Raw genomic sequence first — 22275 nt, forward strand, 5'->3', positions numbered from 1 at the left:
GTTTCGAAAGAAAAGACTATACTGCTACTAAAGCAAAACATACCATGCTTTATATTTAAAGATGGATCTTGATCATCTATATAACCAACCACCTTTGCTGGTATTCCTGTCACCATACTCTAAAACCAAAAGAAAGGCACATCACAATCAGTATTCCATGCAGTATCAAAACTCCTATACAGATAAACCAGAAGTTTAAAATATATAGTACTCAACCTGTGAAGACTAACATCCTCCATTACAAGAGAATCTGCACCAACCATTGCACCTTCCCCTACTTTTATATTTTCAAGTATAGTTACATTAGCTCCAATGAGTGCACCTTTACCTATTTTGGGATGTCTATCACCAGTTTCTTTCCCAGTTTCTACTAAGGTTATACCCTGCACAAAATATATATAGCTGGCTAAGAAATTCAGATTATCTTCAGGGATTGAGGGAGTACATATGAACTTCCATATGAGAGTCAAGTTGCCCAACTTATATAGCACAAATTGAAAACAATCTAGGTGATGGAATGAATTACTTAGGTAATAGATGCATAATATTTCCTTCTCCTTTCACGTAGAAGGATCCCACTAGTTACCACCTCTGTAGATCGTTAAAGATTACTATACAAAAACTATACTATTGTCCTCCGGTGCAAAACTTTGTGATAGCTTCCCACCGTGCCCACGACAACATTTCCTTTTGGGTGGGTGTATAAGCTGATTCTTATATATGCAGTTTGGCATGAGAGAAATGCAAGACTGTCCAACAAACTGAGACAACTAGAGAAGTTTACAAGCAAGGTAGCTTTGTAGTTTGTGTTCAAGCTATAAAAACAATCAAACTTATATTTGTACCACCTTGACATTATACATTTGGCCTTCTAAAACAATATTACGATCAACGTTAACTCCCATATTAAACAGCCTTTCTGTCCAAGACCAAATCCCCGCAACTAGTCAAATATAATTATAAACGCAATAACAAACTCCCCGCAACCTGTTCGACACAATTCCTTATTATCTTCTAACAATTCCTCATCATCTTTTAATGCTAATTATACCACTAGTTTGAAATACTTGGAACTAATTTCTTGTACCACCTTGACCTTATACGTTTGGCCTTACCAAAAAATGTTGCGATCAACGTTAAATCTCACATTAACGGCCTTTCCCTCCAAGACCAACCCTCGCAACTACTCAAATACAATTATAACCGCAATAACAAACTCCTCAAAACCTGTTTGACACAATTCCTCAATGAAAAGTATGTTACTACAACAACAACATAGCCCAACTTCAGCTTGCGTTCACCTCCCCAAAAGTCAAATCAATATGTTAATTATATAACGAGCTAAAATTTACCACAATGCATCAATAAGTTAAAATTACCACAATGAATTTTGATGATGAAATTCATACCTGAAGAAACCTTACGACTAAAATCGATTTTGCGAATTTGTTTGAAAGTCGGTTCTGCAAATTTGGAAGAAAAAACGAAAGAAAGAGATTTAACAATGAATATATTGAAGTATGGGTAATTTCATCCATAAAATATCAGTTAACAAATTAAGGCTATTTTAACAAAAATTTTTTAATTTGGGGCTAAAACTTAAAAGTCAACTAATTTGGGTTTATTTTTGGGAATAACCTAGTGGTCTCCAAATTACAAGCCCGAGTCATTTCGTCCCAAATCAGTTTCAACCCGCCATTTTTAACGTGGGTTTTCTTCTTCGTCAATTGAACCATCACCACAAAGTCCACAGCACACTCTCCCCCACCGCCACCGGCGACGTTCTGCTCAGCTCCATCTCTTTCTCCGGAGACTCCTCCTCCTTCTACTTCTAGGTTTAATTCCTATCTAATCCTTTTTTTCCAAATGCTCATTTGTCGCACTTGAGTGAATGCCAGCATGTTAATTACTCCAGAAGATAATGACTCTGTTTATATGTTAATTTACGAGGATTATTGATGTGTTAGAGATTAGAGTCTGATTTTGATTTGTTATCAGAATGGACTGCAGAATTCTATCATTCAGTAGGTCCTGTAGCTTGGCTAGTAATCTTCCGGCAATTCCTACCCGCAATACTCTATTTTATCGGAATTATTCTTATCTATCTGCAGGTATTACTTTCGCAAGTTCCTTCTGTTTTGTAGAAAGCTAGTATAGAATTTAAAAAAAAAAATGTTATTTTGCATTTCAGATAGGTGTGCATTGTCTTGTTGCCCTTTCTAGTAGTTGTAGTATACAGTTGTAGTTTCTTGTTCTTCGGTTACTGCTACTATCTTGTTGTTTTGTGTGGTGCGATTATAGTAGTATTTTGTTGTAGTATTTACTATATGTTGTTCTTTTAACTATCTATTGTCTTTTGTACTACCATTAAGTCCTTTTTTAGATTGTTTTGTATTGAGCTGAGGGTCTATCAGGAACAGCCTCTCCACCTCTGAGGTAGAGGTAAGGTCTGGGTACACTCTACTCTTCCTAGACCTCACTTTGTGGGACTACACTGGGTACGTTGTTGTTGCATTTTGTGCGTTGCAGTTTTTACACATTTAACTAGTTGCTTGTAGTTGTTCTTATTGGTGAAAACCATTGCAAAGTTCTGAACTTTAAATTAGACGTGTCTTCCTAGAGATTTATTGTTGGGTTAATGTGTCATATTGTTTTTGATGGTTATTAACAGGGTTAATTCGTAAGTCAATTAGGTGCTCAATGAAGTCGTATAAGTTATCAGAGCTTACAACTTCTGAGGTTGACAGCCTCAAAGCTCGTCCTCGCATTGATTTCACCTCCATTTTTAGCACAGTGAGTTAACAATGCATCTTGAATGATTTTTTTTTTCCCCTTAAACTTACTATTTACAGTTCAGTTTAGTAGATTTGTTCTGAAAATAGAATGAATTGTATCAGGTTCAACCCATTGTTGATGATGTTCGTAATAGTGGTGATGCTGCAGTTAAAGAGTTAGTGCTTGTTTTTTATTTATGCCTTACTGCATTTGTTTCATCGACAAAAATATTCTGTATCTGCTATATCAAGATCCCCTTATTTTTACTTCTATTTCCATAAAGAATGCAGAACATGAGTTTACCTTTAATGATTTAAGGAAAAAGAATGCAGGACGTGTGTTGTTTTATTCATAGAAAATGCCAAAGAAATCCTCCATGTGGAGGTGCTGGACTATCAAACCATATGTAAACAATTTTTAATATTAATGTATGAGATAAAGGGCATCTCTCCTAACATATTATTTTGTAGAAAATTATGTTGTGTGTCCGCATTCCTATTGCATGGAGACCAAAATGCTTAAAATAGTAAGTGAAATATAGACGAGGTTCATCATGGCTCACATTTCAATAATTCAAGCTCTGGTGCAGTGTTTTTAAAAGTGAAAAGCTCAAAATGAACAACAAGGTTCGATATAGCAGATCCAGCTGTATGACCTTTGTGCCCTTTCAACTATTAGCGTAAACATAAATTTTTTGATAACTGTTATTAGCCTAAACATAAATCATCAAATTAATGATTCTATGTTACCAATTATCAGACACTCTGTCCCTCTCTCCATCTCCTCTCTCTCTCTCTCTCTCCTCCTCCCTCTCTCTGTCCCTCCCCCCCCCCCCCCCCCCCCCCCCCTCTCTCTCTCCGTCCATTTTTAGTTTCCTTTGGAAACACTGGACATTGTGTAATTTTCTTAATTATACTTTCTCTCGTTAATTAAAGCTAATAACACAAGTATCTTTGGAGTGTGTTTCTACTCTTTCTGTAATTGATTCTTATCAACTTTAGCTGACATTTTTTTAGTTTTGGTGGATGAGCCCCCTTTTCAGTAGATGAGAATTTTCAAACCTTTAGAATATCCTGAAGTTAGATTAACTTGCTGTAGAACTAACAAAAACTTTTTTTTTTTTGCTCCTTGTCACTTATCATCCTGTAAGAGTTAATAGTTCCATGTGAAAGTAAAATTTGGCACTATAGTTAATCTTTCTTGTTGTATTGATGTTAATTGGTTATGATATCTGTAATGCGTAGTTACACATCGCGGTTTGACAAAGTTGTACTGGATAAGATAGTTGAAGATGTCAATGAGCTTCCAGATCCTGAGGTATGTATTTCAACACACATTTTTGTATTGATGACAGCAATGTGGATTATAGAGATATGACATTTTCTAAATAATTTTTTCTTGAAAGACAATTGGCTTCAGCATTTCTAATTTTCAATCTAATTACTTCTTTATTTGAGTCAGCTTGATTCATCTGTTCGAGAAGCATTTGATGTGGCATATAACAACATATATGCCTTTCATGCGGCTCAAAAGCCTGTTGAGAAAGTTGTGGAGAACATGCATGTAAGTTTTGTCGATATTGTACAGGATTGATCTTAGTTGTGTGGGCTTATATAGCAACATTGTGTTGACACTCTTACTTCTCCTTTAATTTCTGTATTTCCTACTCTGTCAGGGTGTCAGATGTAAACGTGTGGCGAGGAGCATTGGCTCTGTAGGGCTTTATGTTCCTGGTGGAACTGCTGTTTTACCTTCTACCGCTTTGATGCTTTCAGTTGTATGGTGATTCAATTTTCCGTGTTAATTTTCTTCTCTTATGAATCATCTCCTTCAACACTAATTCCCTGAGTACCAAATGACTAAATTTTATCTTTGGCCAGCCAGCACAAATTGCTGGATGCAAAACAGTTGTACTGGCAACTCCACCTTCTCGGGATGGCAGCATTTGCAAGGTATTTGTTTACCATCTCGCTTTGTTACTATAACTTTTAAGTATCAGTGGCCATTTATTTGGATGCCTTTCTTGTAGGAAGTTCTTTATTGTGCCAAGAAAGCAGGTGTGACCCACATCCTTAAAGCTGGAGGTGCTCAGGTATATGATGATAAGCTTCCTTGATCTTGCATTCATCAGCTGATGTTGCATCTGTCTCATTTCAATTAATTTCTTACTTTTGCAAACTTAAATCTTTTACTAACCGGGCCATATATTGTGACTTTCTTAAATCCAACAGGCAATTTCTGCTATGGCCTGGGGCACTGAATCATGCCCAAAGGTACAACTTTCATCTTAAAACCTGGCATTTATCATACGAGTTCTAGTATACTCTGTTGCTTTGCTGAGTTACACATGAGACACAGAATAATGTTGTAATTTACACGAGTACGTTCAGGCAATAAATCCTGGCCTGAGTAGACAGTAGACTCACATATTGTATCTCTAAAGTGTTCTTGCTTCTTCTTTTTTTTGGTTGATAAAGTAAGAGATTTCATTGCATGGGCATCAGGAAAGATGTTCCTAAAAACATTTTGGCTTGTATAGGCATGCATCTGTTCCTTATACATCTGTAAAGCTGCTACCCTTGATGTCCGTGAAACCTGTGGTTACCTTGTAGATACCTTGATGAAGTTGGTTTCCTTTCTTATTGGCCTTTGGATTTTTGTTTCCCTAAACATTGCATTCACTTTACACTCAAACTGTCCTCTTCTTTCTTTGGTATTATATAAAGGGAAGCATAATGTATGTTACCATCTATGCCAGGTTGAGAAGATATATGGGCCTGGGAACCAGTATGTCACCGCTGCAAAAATGATTCTGCAGGTATTGGTTTCAAGTAAGAGTCAAGCTTAGGTTAGCGATAGTTGCGTTTGCAACGTAATAAATGTCATTTGAAATAGATATGCTGCTGAAAGACTAATGTCCTCACCTTAAATTGTGTTTCGCTAAGTAGTATTCTCTCTCAACAGAACAGCGAAGCAATGGTTTCAATTGACATGCCTGCTGGGCCTTCTGAAGTCCTTGTTATAGCTGACAAGGATTCCAGTCCTGTCCACGTGGCAGCAGATTTACTTTCACAGGTATTAACTCCATTTTCCACTGCTTGATTAAGTTCCTTTCATACTTTATGTGTCTAGAATCAGGCGCTCTTGTATTTCACTTTGGGACTGCTTATATCTCTTCTGAGATCATAGATAAGAGAAGATTTAAGTTTTTCACAGTGAAAGAGATCAACTGTTAACACAGATTAAACTAAAACTTCTATCAATTCCTATCTATCATTGAGGCAAAGACTGTCAATCTCCATTTATTCTATCACCTGAAATGCATTTTATCAGGCGGAGCATGGGCCAGATAGCCAAGTTGTGTTGGTTATTGCTGGGGATGGTGCTGATCTAAATGCCATTCAAGAGGAAATTAGGAAGCAGTGTCAAGCGCTTCCAAGGGGAGAATTTGCGCTTCAGGCACTAAGCCACAGCTTCACTGTGTTAGCACGGGATATGTTTGAGGTATGTTAGTTGATCTTGATTGGCAGCAATTTGCATAGACTTGGATGTATACTTGCTGTCATTAAGTATGCCTGAACATATTTTAAAAAACTAATCACATCATTTATGTGAATGCAATATTCCTTATAAATTTCTCTGTCAGCACAGCCTTTTCTCTTGGACTTAAATCACAATCTTTTTCAGGCAATTTCCTTCTCAAACATGTATGCACCTGAGCATCTGATTATTAATGTGAATGAAGCTGAGAAGTGGGAAAGTTTAATTGAGAATGCAGGTACTTTAGATCCATGTGTTTGCTAAGTTTTTCCTTTTCCATTTGGCATGTCTACTCTTCTGTTAGCTTTTGCTATTGGGGCTGCTGATTGTGTATGTGTATCTGTAAAATGTTCCGCAAGCTTCTCTTGGGTTTTTGCAATGTGGAGACGAGAATATATAGTTGTTCCCCATTTTATTCTTCTTATCTTTAAAAAATCCCTTGTCTGAGCTTTCTTCCTGCCCTTTGTGATCATCCATAGAACACAACTTCTCCATCCGATTTAACAGCCGTTTTTCTTTACCAGAGATTTCTGTTTCATTTTCTATTTTTCCCCCATCTCATCATCCAGCTGGTTAATTTTAGTGGTTTAAGGGTCTATCTGTATTGAACTGTATGAGATAGTTTTTTTCTTATTCCTTGAACGGTATGATTTAGCTCTCAAGATGACAAATAGAAGGTTCATGGTGGCTGGCCATTTGGTGAGCCGCACAAGTTCTCTTCACTAGTAATCCTGTGAAATATTTGCTTTTTTCTTAAATTATTCCACATCTCCTTTTCGCGTAGAAGATATTCGGGCATGGGTAGAGAGTTAAGGTGCCGTCATTTCTATTAGATGATGTAGTTGTCGTTTTTTTTCTTTTTCTGGGGTGGGGTGGGGGGTGGGGGTCAGTCAGCTTGGGTTCTGATGGTGGCTGGAACTACAAATGGTGCTTTTGACAGACATGCCATATTTTTCTTCTTCTGAGTTCTGTGCTTAGACAAATCTGGATTTGTAATATTGTAGATAAGGCGAAAAGAAATTACTCCCTGCACTCAACTTCTATAGGGTATAAATAATAAGTAGTCTGCACACTAATAACCTAGCTACATTAGAAATTAGGCCTTCTTATATGGCCTACAGTCAACTGAAATTATATTTTATGGATGGAGCCTTTTTTTTTCAGATAGACGGATTGATGTTTGCCACTCTTGAGAAATTGGATGATGCTACTTTCTCAAGATAAAAGAATCAGACGTAGAAAGTAAAATTTAAGCAAACTCATTTAGTATAAAATCAACTGTATGTTTGTTATGGTCACAACTGGAGAACAATCTCAAACATTATTAAGAGAAGTTTCAGAACTTCCTCTGAAGAAAAAAAGGGAAGAAGAGAAACTGTTTGAGACGCCTTAAGGAACAAAAAAGAAGAAATATTGCAGAAACTAGAAGAGGGTATGATAAATATTGAATTACTGGCCTTTTGGTCTGTGTTTACGTGTATGTCTATTTCTGTAATTCTGTTTATTCCCTTACGAAGTTGACACACTGTGAAACATCAACTGTTTGTGTTGATCAGTGGTGATAAGTGCTTTTTCCAAGACTTAATTGTCAAAGTTTGGTTTGTCCAACTTGTGGGAGCTGTCTAATGCATGTCCCCACTTGGGCTCCGTATTATGCAACCTAAAAATGTGCATTTCATGTGCTATTTCTGACATCCTCAATGTTTGTTGAGATACCAGGAAAATTAGGTTGGAGCCTTGGAGGCTCATATTTTACCATCAATTAGCAACTTACTACTAATCAATCATGACTTACTCCGTAAATCTAACTTATAAATAATCAACTCTGAATACTTGCAGGTTCTGTATTTATGGGACAGTGGACACCTGAGAGTGTAGGAGATTATGCAAGTGGAACTAACCATGTTCTTCCAACTTATGGTTATGCACGGATGTATGGTGGGGTCTCTTTGGACTCTTTCTTGAAGTACATCACGGTGCAGTCTTTGACAGAAGAAGGGCTGAGGAATCTTGGGCCTTATGTAGAAAAAATGGCCGAAGTTGAGGGTCTGGATGCCCACAAGAGGGCTGTAACCCTCAGACTGCAGGACATAGAAGCGAGGCAAGTATCATACTCGAGATGATCCCTCTATTTGTATACGTAAAAGAATAAATATTGAGCAATTCAACCTTCGTGCAAATCTAAGGGCGTTTATGGTCTTGTCGAGGTGGTTTGAAGCTCTATTACCTGCACTCTGGTTATTTTTTCCTTCCAAGTGTCGAATCAAACACACACTTGGAAGAAAACTAGTAATGGTAATCAGTACCATGAATGAGCGAGTTCACCCACTGTATTTGTTAGAAATAAATTCAGATCAGGTATCTGAAAAGACGATTTCATCAAATCTACCAGTCTTGAGTTTGAGGGTTGTATTTTATTTCGTATTTTTCTATGTTTTGTAACAGAAGTTGTAATATTTTGGCTTGTATGTGTAGTTGTGGTGACAAGGGGTTGCTTAAGCCCCAGATAACGAAGAGCTAATTTGAATTTGCATTGGACATACCCCAATTATTAAGGGGTAAAATGCTTCTACCAAGAGTATTCCATAGACAACGTGTTTCAACGACTAGTTAGATACCTATTCAACAGCTTAAGTTAACTTATCTGTTGGCTTCCATACTTCATAAAGATACCTTAAAGAACATCGCCTTCTATTAATGAATAGATATTGTATAATTGAAAATTGAGTTACCAATTAACAATGATTTATCTTTTATAAAATTAAAGAAACATCTTTAATTTTGTCTAAATGAATAATAGAGTTAAAATGACATCCTTTCCGCACAACTCAAAATCACCAAAAGCACTGAGAACAATCACACACAAACAAAGCTGTTTGGCGGTTAACTTCACAAGTTATGTGCTTCATTTTCTCGTTGCGCGTTTGTTGAAAAATGTACAAATATTATAGCTAAATGTACAACCTGTGTGCAACAGAAACCCATTTATTTTTGTATTTTGCACGCGTATTAGTAATTTATGTCTTGAAATTTTCACTTCCTTTTCTTTCTTTCTTTGTTCATCATCAAACCCTTCAAATTCCAAAATACGAAGTCCCCAATCGTTGAATTTCGTTTGTTATGGAAGATACAGAACCAAATAAGCAACCCAACGACGGAGACCTATTCGATAACGCCGCGGAGAAATCCTCCATCGACGATTGCAACGACATATTTTCCGACGCCGAAACCTGCGGATCGGATTATGACGTAAGCCACAATCAGTCGCCGGGAAATGAAGATACTCCTTCGGCGTCCCTCCGGCTCCGGCGACCTTTTTCTAGCAATGATTCTGGTGACGAGTCGGGTAATTGGCAACCTTCGGTAAGTTCCGAGAGCTATTCGAAATCGAAAGAGAGAAAGTTAAGGTTCTCAAAGAAATTGATGGCAGAAGAGAAGGATCAGAATGGAATTTCCAACTCAATGCAGCGTGATTTGAGCACAGAAAGTCAAAAAGGTACCGTTGATGAAGAAAATAAGGAGATTCCGAATGCAAATAGTGTAATAATAGATAATTCTAATGATGATTCTTCAGTGTTGAAAGAGGAATCTGTAATTACGGATGTGAACAATGATGGAACCGGTAATTCAGAGGAAGTTAATTCGGATTCCAGAGGAAGTGATGATGCAAGTTCGAATATTTTGTCTGATATAGCGAATTTAGTAATAAAATCTGTTGGATTTCAAGTGAATCTGTTGATAACTATTGTGAGTTTGATGATAAAATTGTTAACTTTTCCTGTATGGTTAATTTATAGCTCGTATATGTTTGTGATGGATCCGTTTCAAGTAATGAGGCGTGGGAAACGATATGTAATCCACAAGTTTACGAGGAGTTTTGGGTTTGTGTTTGAGAATACATTGAATTATGTATCTGGATGGTTGAAGGAACAAAGTTCAGTATGGAGGTTGGGGATGCAATTAGGATGGGGATGTTTGTGGTCTGTGTATGTTTGTTTTGTTTTGGTTGGATTGCTGGTATTGGCTTTTATAATGGGTGGCATCTTGATGAGAATTTTCGTGGAAGAGCCAATCAGGATGAACGAGCCTTTGAATTTTGATTATACAGCAAAGAGCCCAGTTGCATATGTGCCGATAATGAAGAGCCCAGGTGTGACCTGTGGTGTAGATAGTGAGGATCAAGTGGAGTTTGGAGCGGTTGATGGGGTGCGAGTTATACCACCTAATCATAAGTTGCAGGTTACGATCTTACTAACGTTGCCCGAGTCAGATTACAACAGAAATTTGGGCATTTTCCAGGTATGAGCCCAAGGACTAATGTGGTTGATACTTGATGGATTTTTGCTGCTAGATACAGAACAGTGATAATTGGAGCTTTTTCTTGTTAAGAGTTCATTAACATGGGTCCATTGACCAGATTGTGATTTTTTTGTTTTTGAAGTTATTGCTTTAGTTTATGCGTAAAAAGTTATCCAACAGCTATGGAAGCTGCTTGACTGTGTATATGTATGCCTTGTTTGTTATGTTTTGTGCTTTCTGCAAGGATGAAGTTTTATTGTAGTTTCAGATGGAGGATATAGTGTAGGCATGGTTTTCTATTGCAAAATTATTTTAAACTGCTATCTTCCAGATTAGTTTAATTTATGCACACAAAGTGGAAATTGGAGTTGAATAAGCTTTAGACATCTGATTTTACTGGCTGTCTATCTGGTTTCTGTATGACATGCCATAGGTTTTTAAACTAGTGCATATTTCAATTTATATAGATCTAAAAATAAAAAAGCAACGGGCACCCAGGGGGGTGATGAAGGGAGATAGTTACATAACAACATACCCAGTGTATTCTCACATAGTGGGGTCTGGGGAGGGTAATGTGTACGCGGACCATACCACTACCTCAGATGAAATAGAGAGGCTGTTTCTGATATGAAGGGAGATAGTTGTAAGAATAAAATGTCGTCTCACAATGATTTGACATTAATCTCTTTCTCCTGTCTGGCGTCTATTTACCAAGTTAACATGTCTGCTCCTCCAATTCAAATTTCATTTTGTCCGTCTCATCTATGGATTGAAGAACTTACTATGATTAATTTCATTGATTCACTCCTGGTTAAATTCAGGCCTACAACCTATTTTAGGAAAGCAAAGTTGAGATCTTCATTGTTGACCAAAAAAAATTCTTTATTTGAATTGAATTGTTGGTCTGTTATGCATTCCACATGTTCACTTGTACCTGAATGATTTAGTAAATTTTTTTGTATGTTACACATGAAGGTAAGAGTGGATTTCCTCACTGCTAATGGCAAAGTGCTGGTTAGCTCCAGGCGACCCTGTATGTTGCAATTCAAAAGCAATCCTATACGCCTTTTTTCTACTTTCCTTAAAGCAGCCCCTCTTGTCACCGGATATACATCAGAATCCCAAAAGTTAAAGGTAGACCTAAAGGGCTTCTCTGAAGGTTTCATTCCAACTGCATGCTTGAGGGTGATCATTGAGCAACGAGCTGAATTCCGCCCTGGAGCTGGAATTCCCGAAATATATGCTGCCTCTTTAATACTGGGGTCTGAACTTCCTTTTCTGAAAAGAATGCTATGGTATTGGAAGACAACATTGTTTGTGTGGGTTAGCATGACGTTGTTTACAATGGAATTCCTTTTCGCTCTTCTTTGCTGCAAACCTCTTATCATTCCAAGATTAAGAGTGAGGCATGATCCGAACAGTCATACTGGTTCACAGAACAATCCACCTGTTGGAAGGAGGTAAAAGCATATGGTTATCTCTTGGATTTTGCTGCCATTCCTTTTTTGCTTGTACATAACAGGTAAGTGTCTGTTTATTCTTTTTTCCCCAAGTAGAACTTATGTTGACATGTATGTGTAGAGAATGGTTTTTATTGTTGAAATTACTCTCTGAAAATATACACTCTCATGAACTTCCAGTTTCTCTGACCAGTATAACATTATGTCCTGAATTCTAGTATTTTACAGAAGTCGGATACTTTGCGTTTCCTAAAACTGTCCTTTGTAGTTCATTGTTTAGAAATACTGCCGATATAGTCATTTCCTTTATGGACAAAGTTCTGGGAAATTTAATGTGTTTATGAGACTACTGCCGTTAGTGTGCTCGTGAAATTATTTTCTTATGGGAAAACCTCCAAATGATTCATTGGAGAGCCTCATGGAAGCATATAATCTAAAGAGTAGCTAAACAATAGATATCCAAAAATATAACATAAAACAGATGGTGGCTGCCAAATGCTTCCATTAATTCTAAATAACTGCATAAATGACCAGAACAGTGGTTTATTCATTAAGCTCTTTTTGGGCTAATCTTCTGCAGAAAGAGTTAAACCTGGACCTAAGAAGTGGTTGATTAATCAGACCGGGATAGTAGTATTTGTTGTTTGTATTTTGTTCTGGGCTAGTCGTCTGTGAAAGGGAAAAAACTTAGTGACTTCATCAAAGGGCTTAACAGACTTCATGGCGTTGTAAAACCAGATACCAGCTATAGCTCCTGCTGTAGGACCCAAAATGTATATCCATTGTTTCTTGTAACAATTTGATAAAATTGCTGGTCCCAAACTTCTTGCGGGATTCATTGATGCCCCTGAAATAGGCCTGCTCATCACAATAGCCAAATGTCCCCAGTTAGGCAAATATGTAGAATGAAGAAGAGTTAAGACTCCAAATAACGCCAGTAGAAACTTTTACCCCGGGGCGTTGGCCCAGTACTTGTTTTATATGTTAAAATCATGTTAATTATATAGGTTCATCTACAAGTTCCTTTGTTGTGGCTTTCCACTTACTTTTAACTTCCAGTTGCTGATGATAGTCTGAACTATGAAGTATTCTTCCACTTTGAGATTCTGAAGCTATTTTAGGAAATCATTTACTTTTTAAACTCTCAGCTTTAGAAATGCATTCTTAAAGGGGTCCAAAGTAAGCAGGAAAACAAACGATATCTATTTAGCATACCCAGCAAGGATAGAGTTAATTGTGACTACAGCTCCAATAACAAGTCCAGTGAGTTCTCCAACCTGCATCAGTTAACAGAGAGAAGGGTGGAATAAGTCAAATTCTATCCTAGCAGCTTTACATTTAAACAAGCAGTAATTACTAACGGCGGGATTATCCATTGCGGTGCCTGCAGCAGCAAACATGAGATAGAAAGTGATCAAGAATTCTAATCCAAGAGACTGCAAATCTGAGCCAACTGGAATTGTTCCCAGAAACTGAGATTGATCTTCCTTGAACATCGATCTCACGGTTACAGTTGCTACAATTGCTCCCAGAACTTGTGCTAACGTATATGCTGGCACCTGAAAATGGATTAGCCCAAAAAGTGAGAGGCAACATCCATAATTTTTTTTTTTGGATGCTGTTTAGTCCTGTCTTGCTCATGCTTCTTGTATTTCGGGAACTTACGTATTTCCATGCTATCCTCTTACATGAAGCAAAAGCAATGGTGACAGCAGGGTTCAAATGGGCACCAGAAACATGCCCAACGGTGTAGATCATAACCATCGTATCCAAACCCCACAAAGCTGCTATTCCTAGAACTCCCATGTTCTTGTTCACCACCATGGCAGCAAAACCAGCAAACATCAATAAGTAGGTACCTAAAAACTCTGCCACTAACTGCATTGAAAACAAAAGATTATTCATCAACTGGCTCCATATCCTATGTGCTTTATATGCATGTTATATTATATAGAAACTAGTTTGCCTTACGACTCTGTCAGTGTTACATCAGACGTTCATGGCATTAGGCCGGTCCAAGTTTCTTTCAACATGTTGTGAACTATCTGCTTAAGGCTAAGTGAGCTTTTTCCATAAGGTCCCACACCATTATATTTTAATGTGAGACTTTACTCGTACACATAACAGTGTGCTATACTTAACCACTTGTTAGAAAGTGAACCTACATTTGTAGGTTACTTGTACCGTTATCTGCAGCTCAAAAAAGTTGATTTCATACAAATGAGATATCTTTAATTTTGAAGATGTAGAATCCTTTAGTAGAATGAGAACTAGTTATATGAAGCTTCAAAGAATTGTCGCAGTGAGTTTTACCTTTTGAGTAAAGCTTATAGTTTTAGAGTAGCCTGAGGAATGTGAGGAGTCGTCACCAAGTTCCTTGGATGCCAAACATGGACAAGAAAGAATATGATCCACATTTTCATCTTTAATATCTGAAGCTGTTGAACTGATATCTAAAATCTCAGCCATTCTTTTCACTCTCTCAAGTATTAGAAAACTATGGATTTCACTCAATTCCCCTTAACAATGTGGAGAAAGGAGGAATTTATTTTCATTTCCTTGAGGTGGGGTGGGGGAAATGTGGAATTTGGGAACATGTATTTACTACAAAGTTTTTTAGTGCCCTTTTGGAAACACTATTATTTTACCCTTGCTAATATATACGTACTACCAAAGAAATGTGAAATGGAAAATGAATAATAGGTTTACTTTCTTTGTAATAAACAAAAATTAGAAAAAGCCACGGAGTAGTTGAAAATATTGCAAAAGTTCAAATGCTCAAATAGAAAATCCTGTACTTTGTTCTCTTAGTGCCAATAATTCTTTTGTTTGGGTTAATTCTTATGGTAAAGTGACAGTGCCACTAAAGTTTCACTAAATTGTGTGTGTACTCGAAGCTCAAAAGATGTCAATCAACCACATTTAAGTTGCTTAATGCATTGAACACTCCATTGCCCATCTAAAATAGATTATTACATCTATTACCAAATTGTAAACTCTTGTGTGTACATAGGAAATATTTTTTATAAAACGTGCCCAACTCCCTTTCCTTACCCCGGACCGCCACCTTTCACCCTCATAGTGTTTGTCTAGATTATACGTAAATGCTCTTGACATAATATTTTTAAGGAAAACCTTTTCCTTCATACCAGAAGGCACCCTGAATATATATATATATATATATATATTGACTTAACATTGACCATGTATTTGATTATGTTTGAAACGAGAATTCTATACTTAGCTACATGTTATTAGCTACAAAGTGTAATGTGTTATTAGTAATATGGAAGTGGTAAAAGAATCAAATACTGTAAGTTAAACAGAAAATATAACCTTGAAATAGACTTGTTGCCAAAAACATCCAACTACACCTACAGTCAGAGCAAAGATGGCCCATCCATTCTTACCACAAAAGGAAAGATTTGCATCGGGATAAGGAAATTGGAAAACAATTGTAGGAGGCAACTTACTTTATTTTATTAATTAATGTTAATAAACGACACAAAAAAGTTTTCCCCAAGTTAAAATCAAATGATAATGCATGCACTACTACAACGGTAAATGGGATGAATCATCATTCCAGTTTCCAATTATGGAAAAGGGGAAGAGCAGAACATATATATTTGGAGGCAAAGAATGGAAAAAATGGAACTCGAATTTAATAATTGATGTTTATCATCTCTTACTTTCTTTTTTGATTTATTCGTTTTTAACATTTTCTTAATAATTGTAGTTATTAGAGTCCACTTTGATGTAGATTGTCAAGAAATATATAGTTACTAATGCGGGGGTTAATTACTCATCTGATGATTAGCATTGGTCGGACCGTTGACACAGACTTCTTAATTAACTTTAGGTAGACTAAAAAAAAAATTTATCCCTAATTTACTACCTCCTTTTGCTACTATGTGTTTGAATTTGGTATCGTCGTTAGCTAGAATATCGAGAGTATTTTTTCTTTAATTGATCTTACGTGCCACGAGTTCGAATCATGAAAGAAAAGAAACCTTATGATTTTCGAAAATCGTGCATGCTGTTGCATTTTGTTAGTGGAAGTAAAATGATGCATTATTACTTCCATTGTTCTTGTGATTAAACATGAATTGCTCCCAATATTATTACAGTAATTACTTAACTATGTACTACAAAAACTCTTTTGATTTTCTCATTTTCTAGAAGAAGTTTCTTCTTGGCTCAATAGGTTATATGCATAATAGATAAGCATGCCTTTTAACTTGGTCTCAATTCACATCTATGACCTTCAATTTTAAACGTGCACAAGTAGACACTTAAATTTATATAAAGTTGAACAAATAGACACATGCGTCTTATATGGCATAATACATGTAGGACTTGAATTGACCGTGTAAGATGCCATATAGGACGCATGTATGCACTTGTTCAACTTTATACAAGTTTCAAGTGTCTACTTGTGCACACAAAGGTGAAGGCGTAGATGAAAGTTGTACACAAGTGACGTTAAAGATGAAACAAATCCTTAAACAAGCCACTGTGAAATCCACTGTTGACAAAATTAAAACTTCATTAGATTATTTTACAAACTATAACGACTTTCTTTATGTATACAAAAGTTGAAGAAAACAGATTTCCTTGCTTTCTTTATCTATTTCTCAAAAGAAGAAAATGAAGACAAAACAGTTTTTAACATTTTGTTTTCCTTTTCTAATTGGAGGGGTTACGTGGTAGGGTTTTGGATTTGAGAAAAGACCCACTTTTAGTAATCTCACGTAAAGGTTTATCAGTGAATCTGATGATGTTATAGACCCAAGCACCTGCTATGGCCCCAGCTGTTGGGCCTAACAAGTAAACCCATAGACCTTTGTAATGACTTGACACTATTGCTGGACCCAAACTCCTTGCTGGGTTCATTGATGCTCCTGATATGGGCCTGTTCAGTTCAGCACATTAATGTATGGTTTATTAGAAAAGAAAGAACAATTGCATGACAATTGACATGTAATTGCGAATGAGAGGATGGTAAGCACCCGTTAATTCGAAGGTTGTGAGTTTGAGTTGTCAAGGGAGCAAAAGGGATGAGAGACCCGAGGGAGGGGTAAAAAAAAAAACAGACAGTAATTTCTTCTTTATTTTTCGAGCAAGAACCCCTCAATCCTTCTCAAGGTTGTGAGTTTAAATCTTCAAGGAAGCAAAAGGAATAAGAGCTTCGAGGGAGGGGTAAAAAAAAATAGACAGTAATTTCTTCTTTATTTTTTCAGAGGTTATGGATCTTAGTGTTTATTTGGCCAAACTTTTAAATTTAATTTTTTTGAAACACTTATTGTCAAAAATCGATTTGTAAAATCCTGAGGGTAAATCATTTGTGTTTGACTAATTAATTTGAAAATCAATTTTGTTAATATACTATAGCAGTAATTTGCACCTGACCAAAGCTCCAAAAGTGCTTCTCGAACAAAAAGAATTTTTTTTTCAGCTTCTGAAAAACTACTTTTACTATTATTTAAAAGCTTAGCCAAACATAAGTTTTAAAATAGATTTTTTTTTTCCCCAAAAAATTCATCGATAAGACTATTAGTGAATCTCTTAAAACCCCAAAAAAGAAAAAGGAGTTTCTCATAAGTCAATAATATATAGAAAAGGAAAAAAGAGATTTACTTTTCTAAAACAAAAAAAAAAGCCGTGTGTTTTTTGTGCACGAGGATGTAGGTAATCACAGCCTAATAGGCAAATGGTCAAAGATTTGAACACCCTTTATCCAAATATTTTTGGGTCTTGTTCACACTATATAATAAAATTTTTAGTATATAGTTTTAAAATAATCAAAAAGTAATAAAGATACTACGTAATTTACCCGGCAAACATCACATTAAGCAACACGGTTGCCCCCACAGCAAGACCAGCAAGTTCTCCAATCTACAACAATAATTAACCACCACAACAAAACAAATCAAATCAATCATATATTAATAATGATGCTTCATAAGAGTCCACGTATAATTAAATAAATTCAGATCATTAAACAAAGTCACAATCTTCTTACTAATTTAATCAATGATTACTGACTACCTTTTGCGTACGATAGTCGATTGGTCAATATTTTATTACCACATTAACAATGCAGATAATAAATATAAATTATATATTACATTCACAAGTACAGTACGTAGATAGGAACCAATCAAGGTTGTGTTAGAGTAGTAAGTACTCGTTTATCCTTAATCAGAGATCTCATATTCGAATCCTACTGATTACAGAATCGTCTTTGCCAGACTTTTCGACACGAATTTGGATTTAGTCGAGCTTCAAATATGGATACATGACACCGAGTGAAAAACCAAAAAAAAAAAGAAAGAAGCGTGGGTAGGAAACTAGCTGGATTAATTGGCTATTCAAGATCTTGTTTTAAACTGTTTTTAATTAATTAAGTTTAAACAATAGACTAATTATAGAAGAAAGAGATTAAGAAAGAGTACTTACAGCTCGATTATCAGTAGCAACGCCAGAAATGACAAACATAAGATAAAATGTGATTATAAATTCAAGAACAAGAGATTGGATGTCTGATCCAGTGGGTGATGTTCCAACAAAGTGATCATGTTTCCCATTAAATATTAATCTTAGGGTCCCACTTGCCAACGTTGATCCAATCACTTGAGCTGCCACGTAAGCTGGTACCTATAATAGAAACCTCATTAATATAGGTTAGAAAAAAAATTACTATCTTTAATGTTCTCAACTAATCTAAACTAACATAACGAGTTTGGAAAGTTTAACAAGAAAAAGACTAGAGGAAAAAGTCATACTGATCACTATTAGTACAAGTACGTAGAGTCGATGTGTAGGTATAATTAATGAAAAGAAATAAATTCATAATCGAAAAGCTATTAGTTATAAAGAGACTCGATCGTAAAGTTGTACTAATAGTAATAGTTATCAACTGTAAAAATAAATGCAGAGAGTACAAACTACAAACCTACATTTTCTCATATGAAAAATAATTTCCTTTCTAAATTGCAAACATTGTTTCTCATGACGAAAGTAGAATTTTAACTAAAAATGTTCATCACACGCTCTATATATATTATTTTTAACTTGTACATTCATATAATGTAATTTTCCAGTGAACGGAGTGCCAAAGATAACCTCTTTCGCACCTTTAGCTTTCACCCTTGATTGTGACGAATCATTTAAATATTTGTACTTTGTGAATTGTGATGTTGGTTGATACGAACATTGTATTGAAATTGTCACACATGTAATTGAGTACAAGTTTGAGAATATTCATTACCTTAAAACTAACGTGGTTGCTATGTTGTTAAAAGTGTCGAGACTTTGAATTGAACTGAACATATTAGGGAATCTCAGTGGCTTAATTGACTAACAACAAACTTTCACCTTATGAGTAAGAGTTCGATTCCATCTCGCAATCCCCTACCCAATTGGAAAAGAAAAAAAAAAAAGCGGCGGGTACCTGTTTCCAAGGGAACCTTCTGTTGGAAGCAAAGGCAATGGTAACAGCAGGATTGAAATGAGCACCAGAAATGTGACCAACAGAATAAACCATGACCATCACCACCAGCCCCCACACTATTGATATCCCTGGAAATGTCACCATTCCTTTGTCTGCGTTCACCGCCACTGAACCACACCCCGCAAATATCAAGAAGTACGTCCCTAAAGTCTCCGCTATTATCTGCGTTTTTCCAAACAAAAAGAAACACACATTAATAAAACTACGTGTTGGGCGAAGCTAGAGTATCAAACTCTTTATTTGTCTTTGAAATTCATTGAATATGTACAAACGTCTCCGCTATTATCTGCTTTTTCCAACAAAGATAGAAAATATAATTCCATAAACTGCTAGTTTTTGATAGTGTACACGCAATTCAATTGAATTTCAAACATCAACTTATACAAGATTCCACATTGTTTTTTAAATTTTCCCAACTGTTTTGAAGTTTTTCATTAGGCCTTGCAGTCGTTTACTTTGAAAAAAGTAGACTTCTATGTATTACAGAATGAAAACCACGTTGATTTCTCCAAGGCCACTCAACTAGTAGTTATTATCTGTATGAAAATCGCAACTAACATCTCTTCTTAATTCCATTTTCCACCGACAAAGAAAATGACTTTTTGAGATAATATATACAAACTATTAGTTGAGTGACCGTCTGAGAAATTAACTCGACAAAGTTTACGTGATAAACGTTTAGCATAGAAAATTAAGAAAATTGCTGACCGCCCTTAATATTCATCATTATTCAGCGACCTTTTAGTTAGAAGAACTATGTTTTAATTTAATTTAATTTAGAAAAGAAATTAAGATATACTTATATAAACAAGAAAATTACCTTTTGGATGAAGGGAAGAGTAACAAAGTTGCAGGTAGAGGTAGATGAAGAATCATTAGCATCACTAATATTCAAACTCACTGATGATCCATTAGCTACCTGCTGATGATCACCCATAGCTTCAACAAAAGAGGGGTGAGTAATATTATGATTCAACTTAATTACTATGATTATTTATAGTAATTAAGAAGTTAGCAAACAACAATCTCACAACTCCTCCAATTTATAAATTTATAGAAACTATACAAAGTTCCAGAGATGAGTACAATAGATATATATGGAAAATAGAGAGAGAGAGGGAAAGAGAGAGAGGAATGGGCCTTTTTATTTTATATTTTCATTTTCTTTTCGGCGAGATTAATGCAGCATTTGACTTGTGAGATTTTCGATCAGATATTAAATTTTATCGGCCATACCAACTTTTGGAAATTTTACTCACAAAAGTTTTAAATTTTTTTTCACAAAAATGTCTATTCAAACACAATTTCAAATTTTAAAATGTAATTTAAAAACTTCAATCTTTAAAGTTTTAAATTTAAAATTTATGATCCTTTCGATTTATGTGACACATTTTATTTTAATATAAAAGTATATATTTATGTAAAAAAATTAATTTTATATCTTTAATAAAATTATTTATAATTATACTAATATTTTAAAAAAATAATTATATTTTTTTTTAAAAAATAAAATATTACTGTCAATCAAAATGCATCATATAAAATGGTAACTTGAAAAACATGAAAAGTGACTTCTGAGTTGTGAAAACAAATAAACTGCAGTGATAATACTACTATACCAATGCATAATAATTTGATTTGTAATTTTAACAAGATGCATAATTTTTTTAAATTATTATTATCATCATCCTGATACTATTATCACCGTGACATATTTATTAAAATTAAATGTGAGGCAGTAAAGGCTGATCCAACAACCCACCGGTAATACAGAAAAGTTATGAATGCAAAGGGCGCAAACTTTTAATTTTGCGCAACCATTAACCAACTTCCCTATTATCCATGTCACAAATGTTGCTACTCTTTTTCTTCTTCCATTTCCATAATTATACATATGACAATCACTACCAACAACATAGTAGTACTTAGTAAGTTATAATTAAGATAGCCAATTCTTGTCAAACTCCCATTTTTCACTTTTATAGTAGTTTCACTTTAGAACATTTTTCATGAAATTAAGGGAAAAATGTTCAAAACTAGCCTTGAAAATGTCCAATTTTTTTAAACTTTACGCCTTGTGCTCCGTTCCTAAAAGGCTTTTTAGCTAAATAAAGGCATTACACCATTCATTTCGCCTGAATTCCCTTTTAGCTCTGACATTCGCCACGTACATACACAAGCAAAAGATTCATACGTATCAAAAACACATCTAAATTAATTTTACACCTAAACTATTAAAAGAGTGAGAAACACATCTAAACTAACACACTACAATTGATTAAAACCATGTCATATATAAACACTATGAATTGTCTCAGTAAATTAAAGTACTTTCATTCAGTAGTATATGCACCCCAATGTTGAATATGCACAGAATTTATCCGAGTTACTGAACATATTACTCTTTGGTATAATCGGGTTTTGGGTTTTGTTATGGCCGCTACCCTGGCCAATATTCTTCAGGTATGCGCCGGATAAATCAATTTCATATAATAATCCATAAATTATACGGGAGATATAAATTGCACACTAACAGGGATGACTCAAAGATAAAATTCCTACATCCTTTGCTTTAAGCTCTCAAAATAGAGGTTCCAAAAAACTTATAATGGTAAACTTTATGGATATATATATTTTCACGTAAAAAAATATTGAAAATTGTAAAAAAAATATTGATTCAAATTTTAT

General features: G+C 35.3%; 4 protein-coding genes across 5 annotated transcripts; 2 read left to right on the plus strand and 2 right to left on the minus strand.

The window, feature by feature from the left end:
- The first annotated feature begins 1643 nt into the window (after positions 1-1643).
- Positions 1644-8891, plus strand: LOC107859210 (histidinol dehydrogenase, chloroplastic). 2 transcript variants are annotated; one of them, XM_016704133.2, is made up of 15 exons: positions 1644-1835; positions 1999-2111; positions 2672-2793; positions 2898-2950; positions 4020-4092; positions 4237-4338; positions 4451-4552; positions 4656-4727; positions 4805-4867; positions 5007-5048; positions 5534-5593; positions 5740-5850; positions 6109-6279; positions 6463-6553; positions 8155-8891. In XM_016704133.2, the coding sequence occupies exons 2-15, from the start codon at positions 2000-2002 to the stop codon at positions 8436-8438; spliced, it is 1458 nt and encodes a 485-aa protein (XP_016559619.1). In that variant the 5' UTR covers positions 1644-1835; position 1999; the 3' UTR covers positions 8439-8891. The 2 variants fall into 2 exon arrangements, with proteins under 2 accessions (XP_016559619.1, XP_016559620.1); XM_016704134.2 differs by lacking the exon at positions 1999-2111.
- Positions 8892-9143: 252 nt separating this feature from the next.
- Positions 9144-12294, plus strand: LOC107859208 (seipin-2). The gene is made up of 2 exons (XM_016704132.2): positions 9144-10614; positions 11590-12294. Exons 1-2 carry the CDS (start codon positions 9436-9438, stop codon positions 12076-12078), a joined length of 1668 nt encoding a protein of 555 aa, XP_016559618.1. The 5' UTR covers positions 9144-9435; the 3' UTR covers positions 12079-12294.
- A 274-nt stretch (positions 12295-12568) lies between these two features.
- On the minus strand, positions 12569-16460 carry LOC107858088 (aquaporin NIP1-1). The gene is made up of 5 exons (XM_047406814.1): positions 14388-16460; positions 13740-13952; positions 13436-13633; positions 13290-13351; positions 12569-12932 (listed from the first exon to the last, which is right to left on the minus strand). Exons 1-5 carry the CDS (start codon positions 14541-14543, stop codon positions 12692-12694), a joined length of 870 nt encoding a protein of 289 aa, XP_047262770.1. The 5' UTR covers positions 14544-16460; the 3' UTR covers positions 12569-12691.
- A 142-nt stretch (positions 16461-16602) lies between these two features.
- On the minus strand, positions 16603-20793 carry LOC107859207 (aquaporin NIP1-1). The gene is made up of 5 exons (XM_016704131.2): positions 20408-20793; positions 19528-19749; positions 18534-18731; positions 17908-17969; positions 16603-16986 (listed from the first exon to the last, which is right to left on the minus strand). Exons 1-5 carry the CDS (start codon positions 20522-20524, stop codon positions 16761-16763), a joined length of 825 nt encoding a protein of 274 aa, XP_016559617.1. The 5' UTR covers positions 20525-20793; the 3' UTR covers positions 16603-16760.
- Between the last annotated feature and the right edge of the window lie 1482 nt (positions 20794-22275).

The sequence above is a fragment of the Capsicum annuum genome, chromosome 2, assembly GCF_002878395.1.
Source record: "Capsicum annuum cultivar UCD-10X-F1 chromosome 2, UCD10Xv1.1, whole genome shotgun sequence".
Taxonomy (NCBI): domain Eukaryota; kingdom Viridiplantae; phylum Streptophyta; class Magnoliopsida; order Solanales; family Solanaceae; genus Capsicum; species Capsicum annuum.

Excerpts from the sequence above, each read along its gene's own strand:
- LOC107859210 (XM_016704133.2), top strand. The coding sequence starts at position 2,000 with ATGGACTGCAGAATTCTATCATTCAGTAGGTCCTGTAGCTTGGCTAGT. Across the intron at positions 4,093-4,236 it reads ATGAGCTTCCAGATCCTGAG|CTTGATTCATCTGTTCGAGA; the intron begins GTATGTATTTCA and ends TATTTGAGTCAG. Across the intron at positions 6,554-8,154 it reads AAGTTTAATTGAGAATGCAG|GTTCTGTATTTATGGGACAG; the intron begins GTACTTTAGATC and ends GAATACTTGCAG.
- LOC107859208 (XM_016704132.2), top strand. The coding sequence starts at position 9,436 with ATGGAAGATACAGAACCAAATAAGCAACCCAACGACGGAGACCTATTC. Across the intron at positions 10,615-11,589 it reads GAAATTTGGGCATTTTCCAG|GTAAGAGTGGATTTCCTCAC; the intron begins GTATGAGCCCAA and ends TTACACATGAAG.
- LOC107858088 (XM_047406814.1), bottom strand. The coding sequence starts at position 14,543 with ATGGCTGAGATTTTAGATATCAGTTCAACAGCTTCAGATATTAAAGAT. Across the intron at positions 13,352-13,435 it reads CCGCAATGGATAATCCCGCC|GTTGGAGAACTCACTGGACT; the intron begins GTTAGTAATTAC and ends TAACTGATGCAG. Across the intron at positions 12,933-13,289 it reads ATTAACTCTATCCTTGCTGG|GCCTATTTCAGGGGCATCAA; the intron begins GTATGCTAAATA and ends TGTGATGAGCAG.
- LOC107859207 (XM_016704131.2), bottom strand. The coding sequence starts at position 20,524 with ATGGGTGATCATCAGCAGGTAGCTAATGGATCATCAGTGAGTTTGAAT. Across the intron at positions 18,732-19,527 it reads GAAGGTTCCCTTGGAAACAG|GTACCAGCTTACGTGGCAGC; the intron begins GTACCCGCCGCT and ends TTTCTATTATAG. Across the intron at positions 16,987-17,907 it reads CTTAATGTGATGTTTGCCGG|GCCCATATCAGGAGCATCAA; the intron begins GTAAATTACGTA and ends TGAACTGAACAG.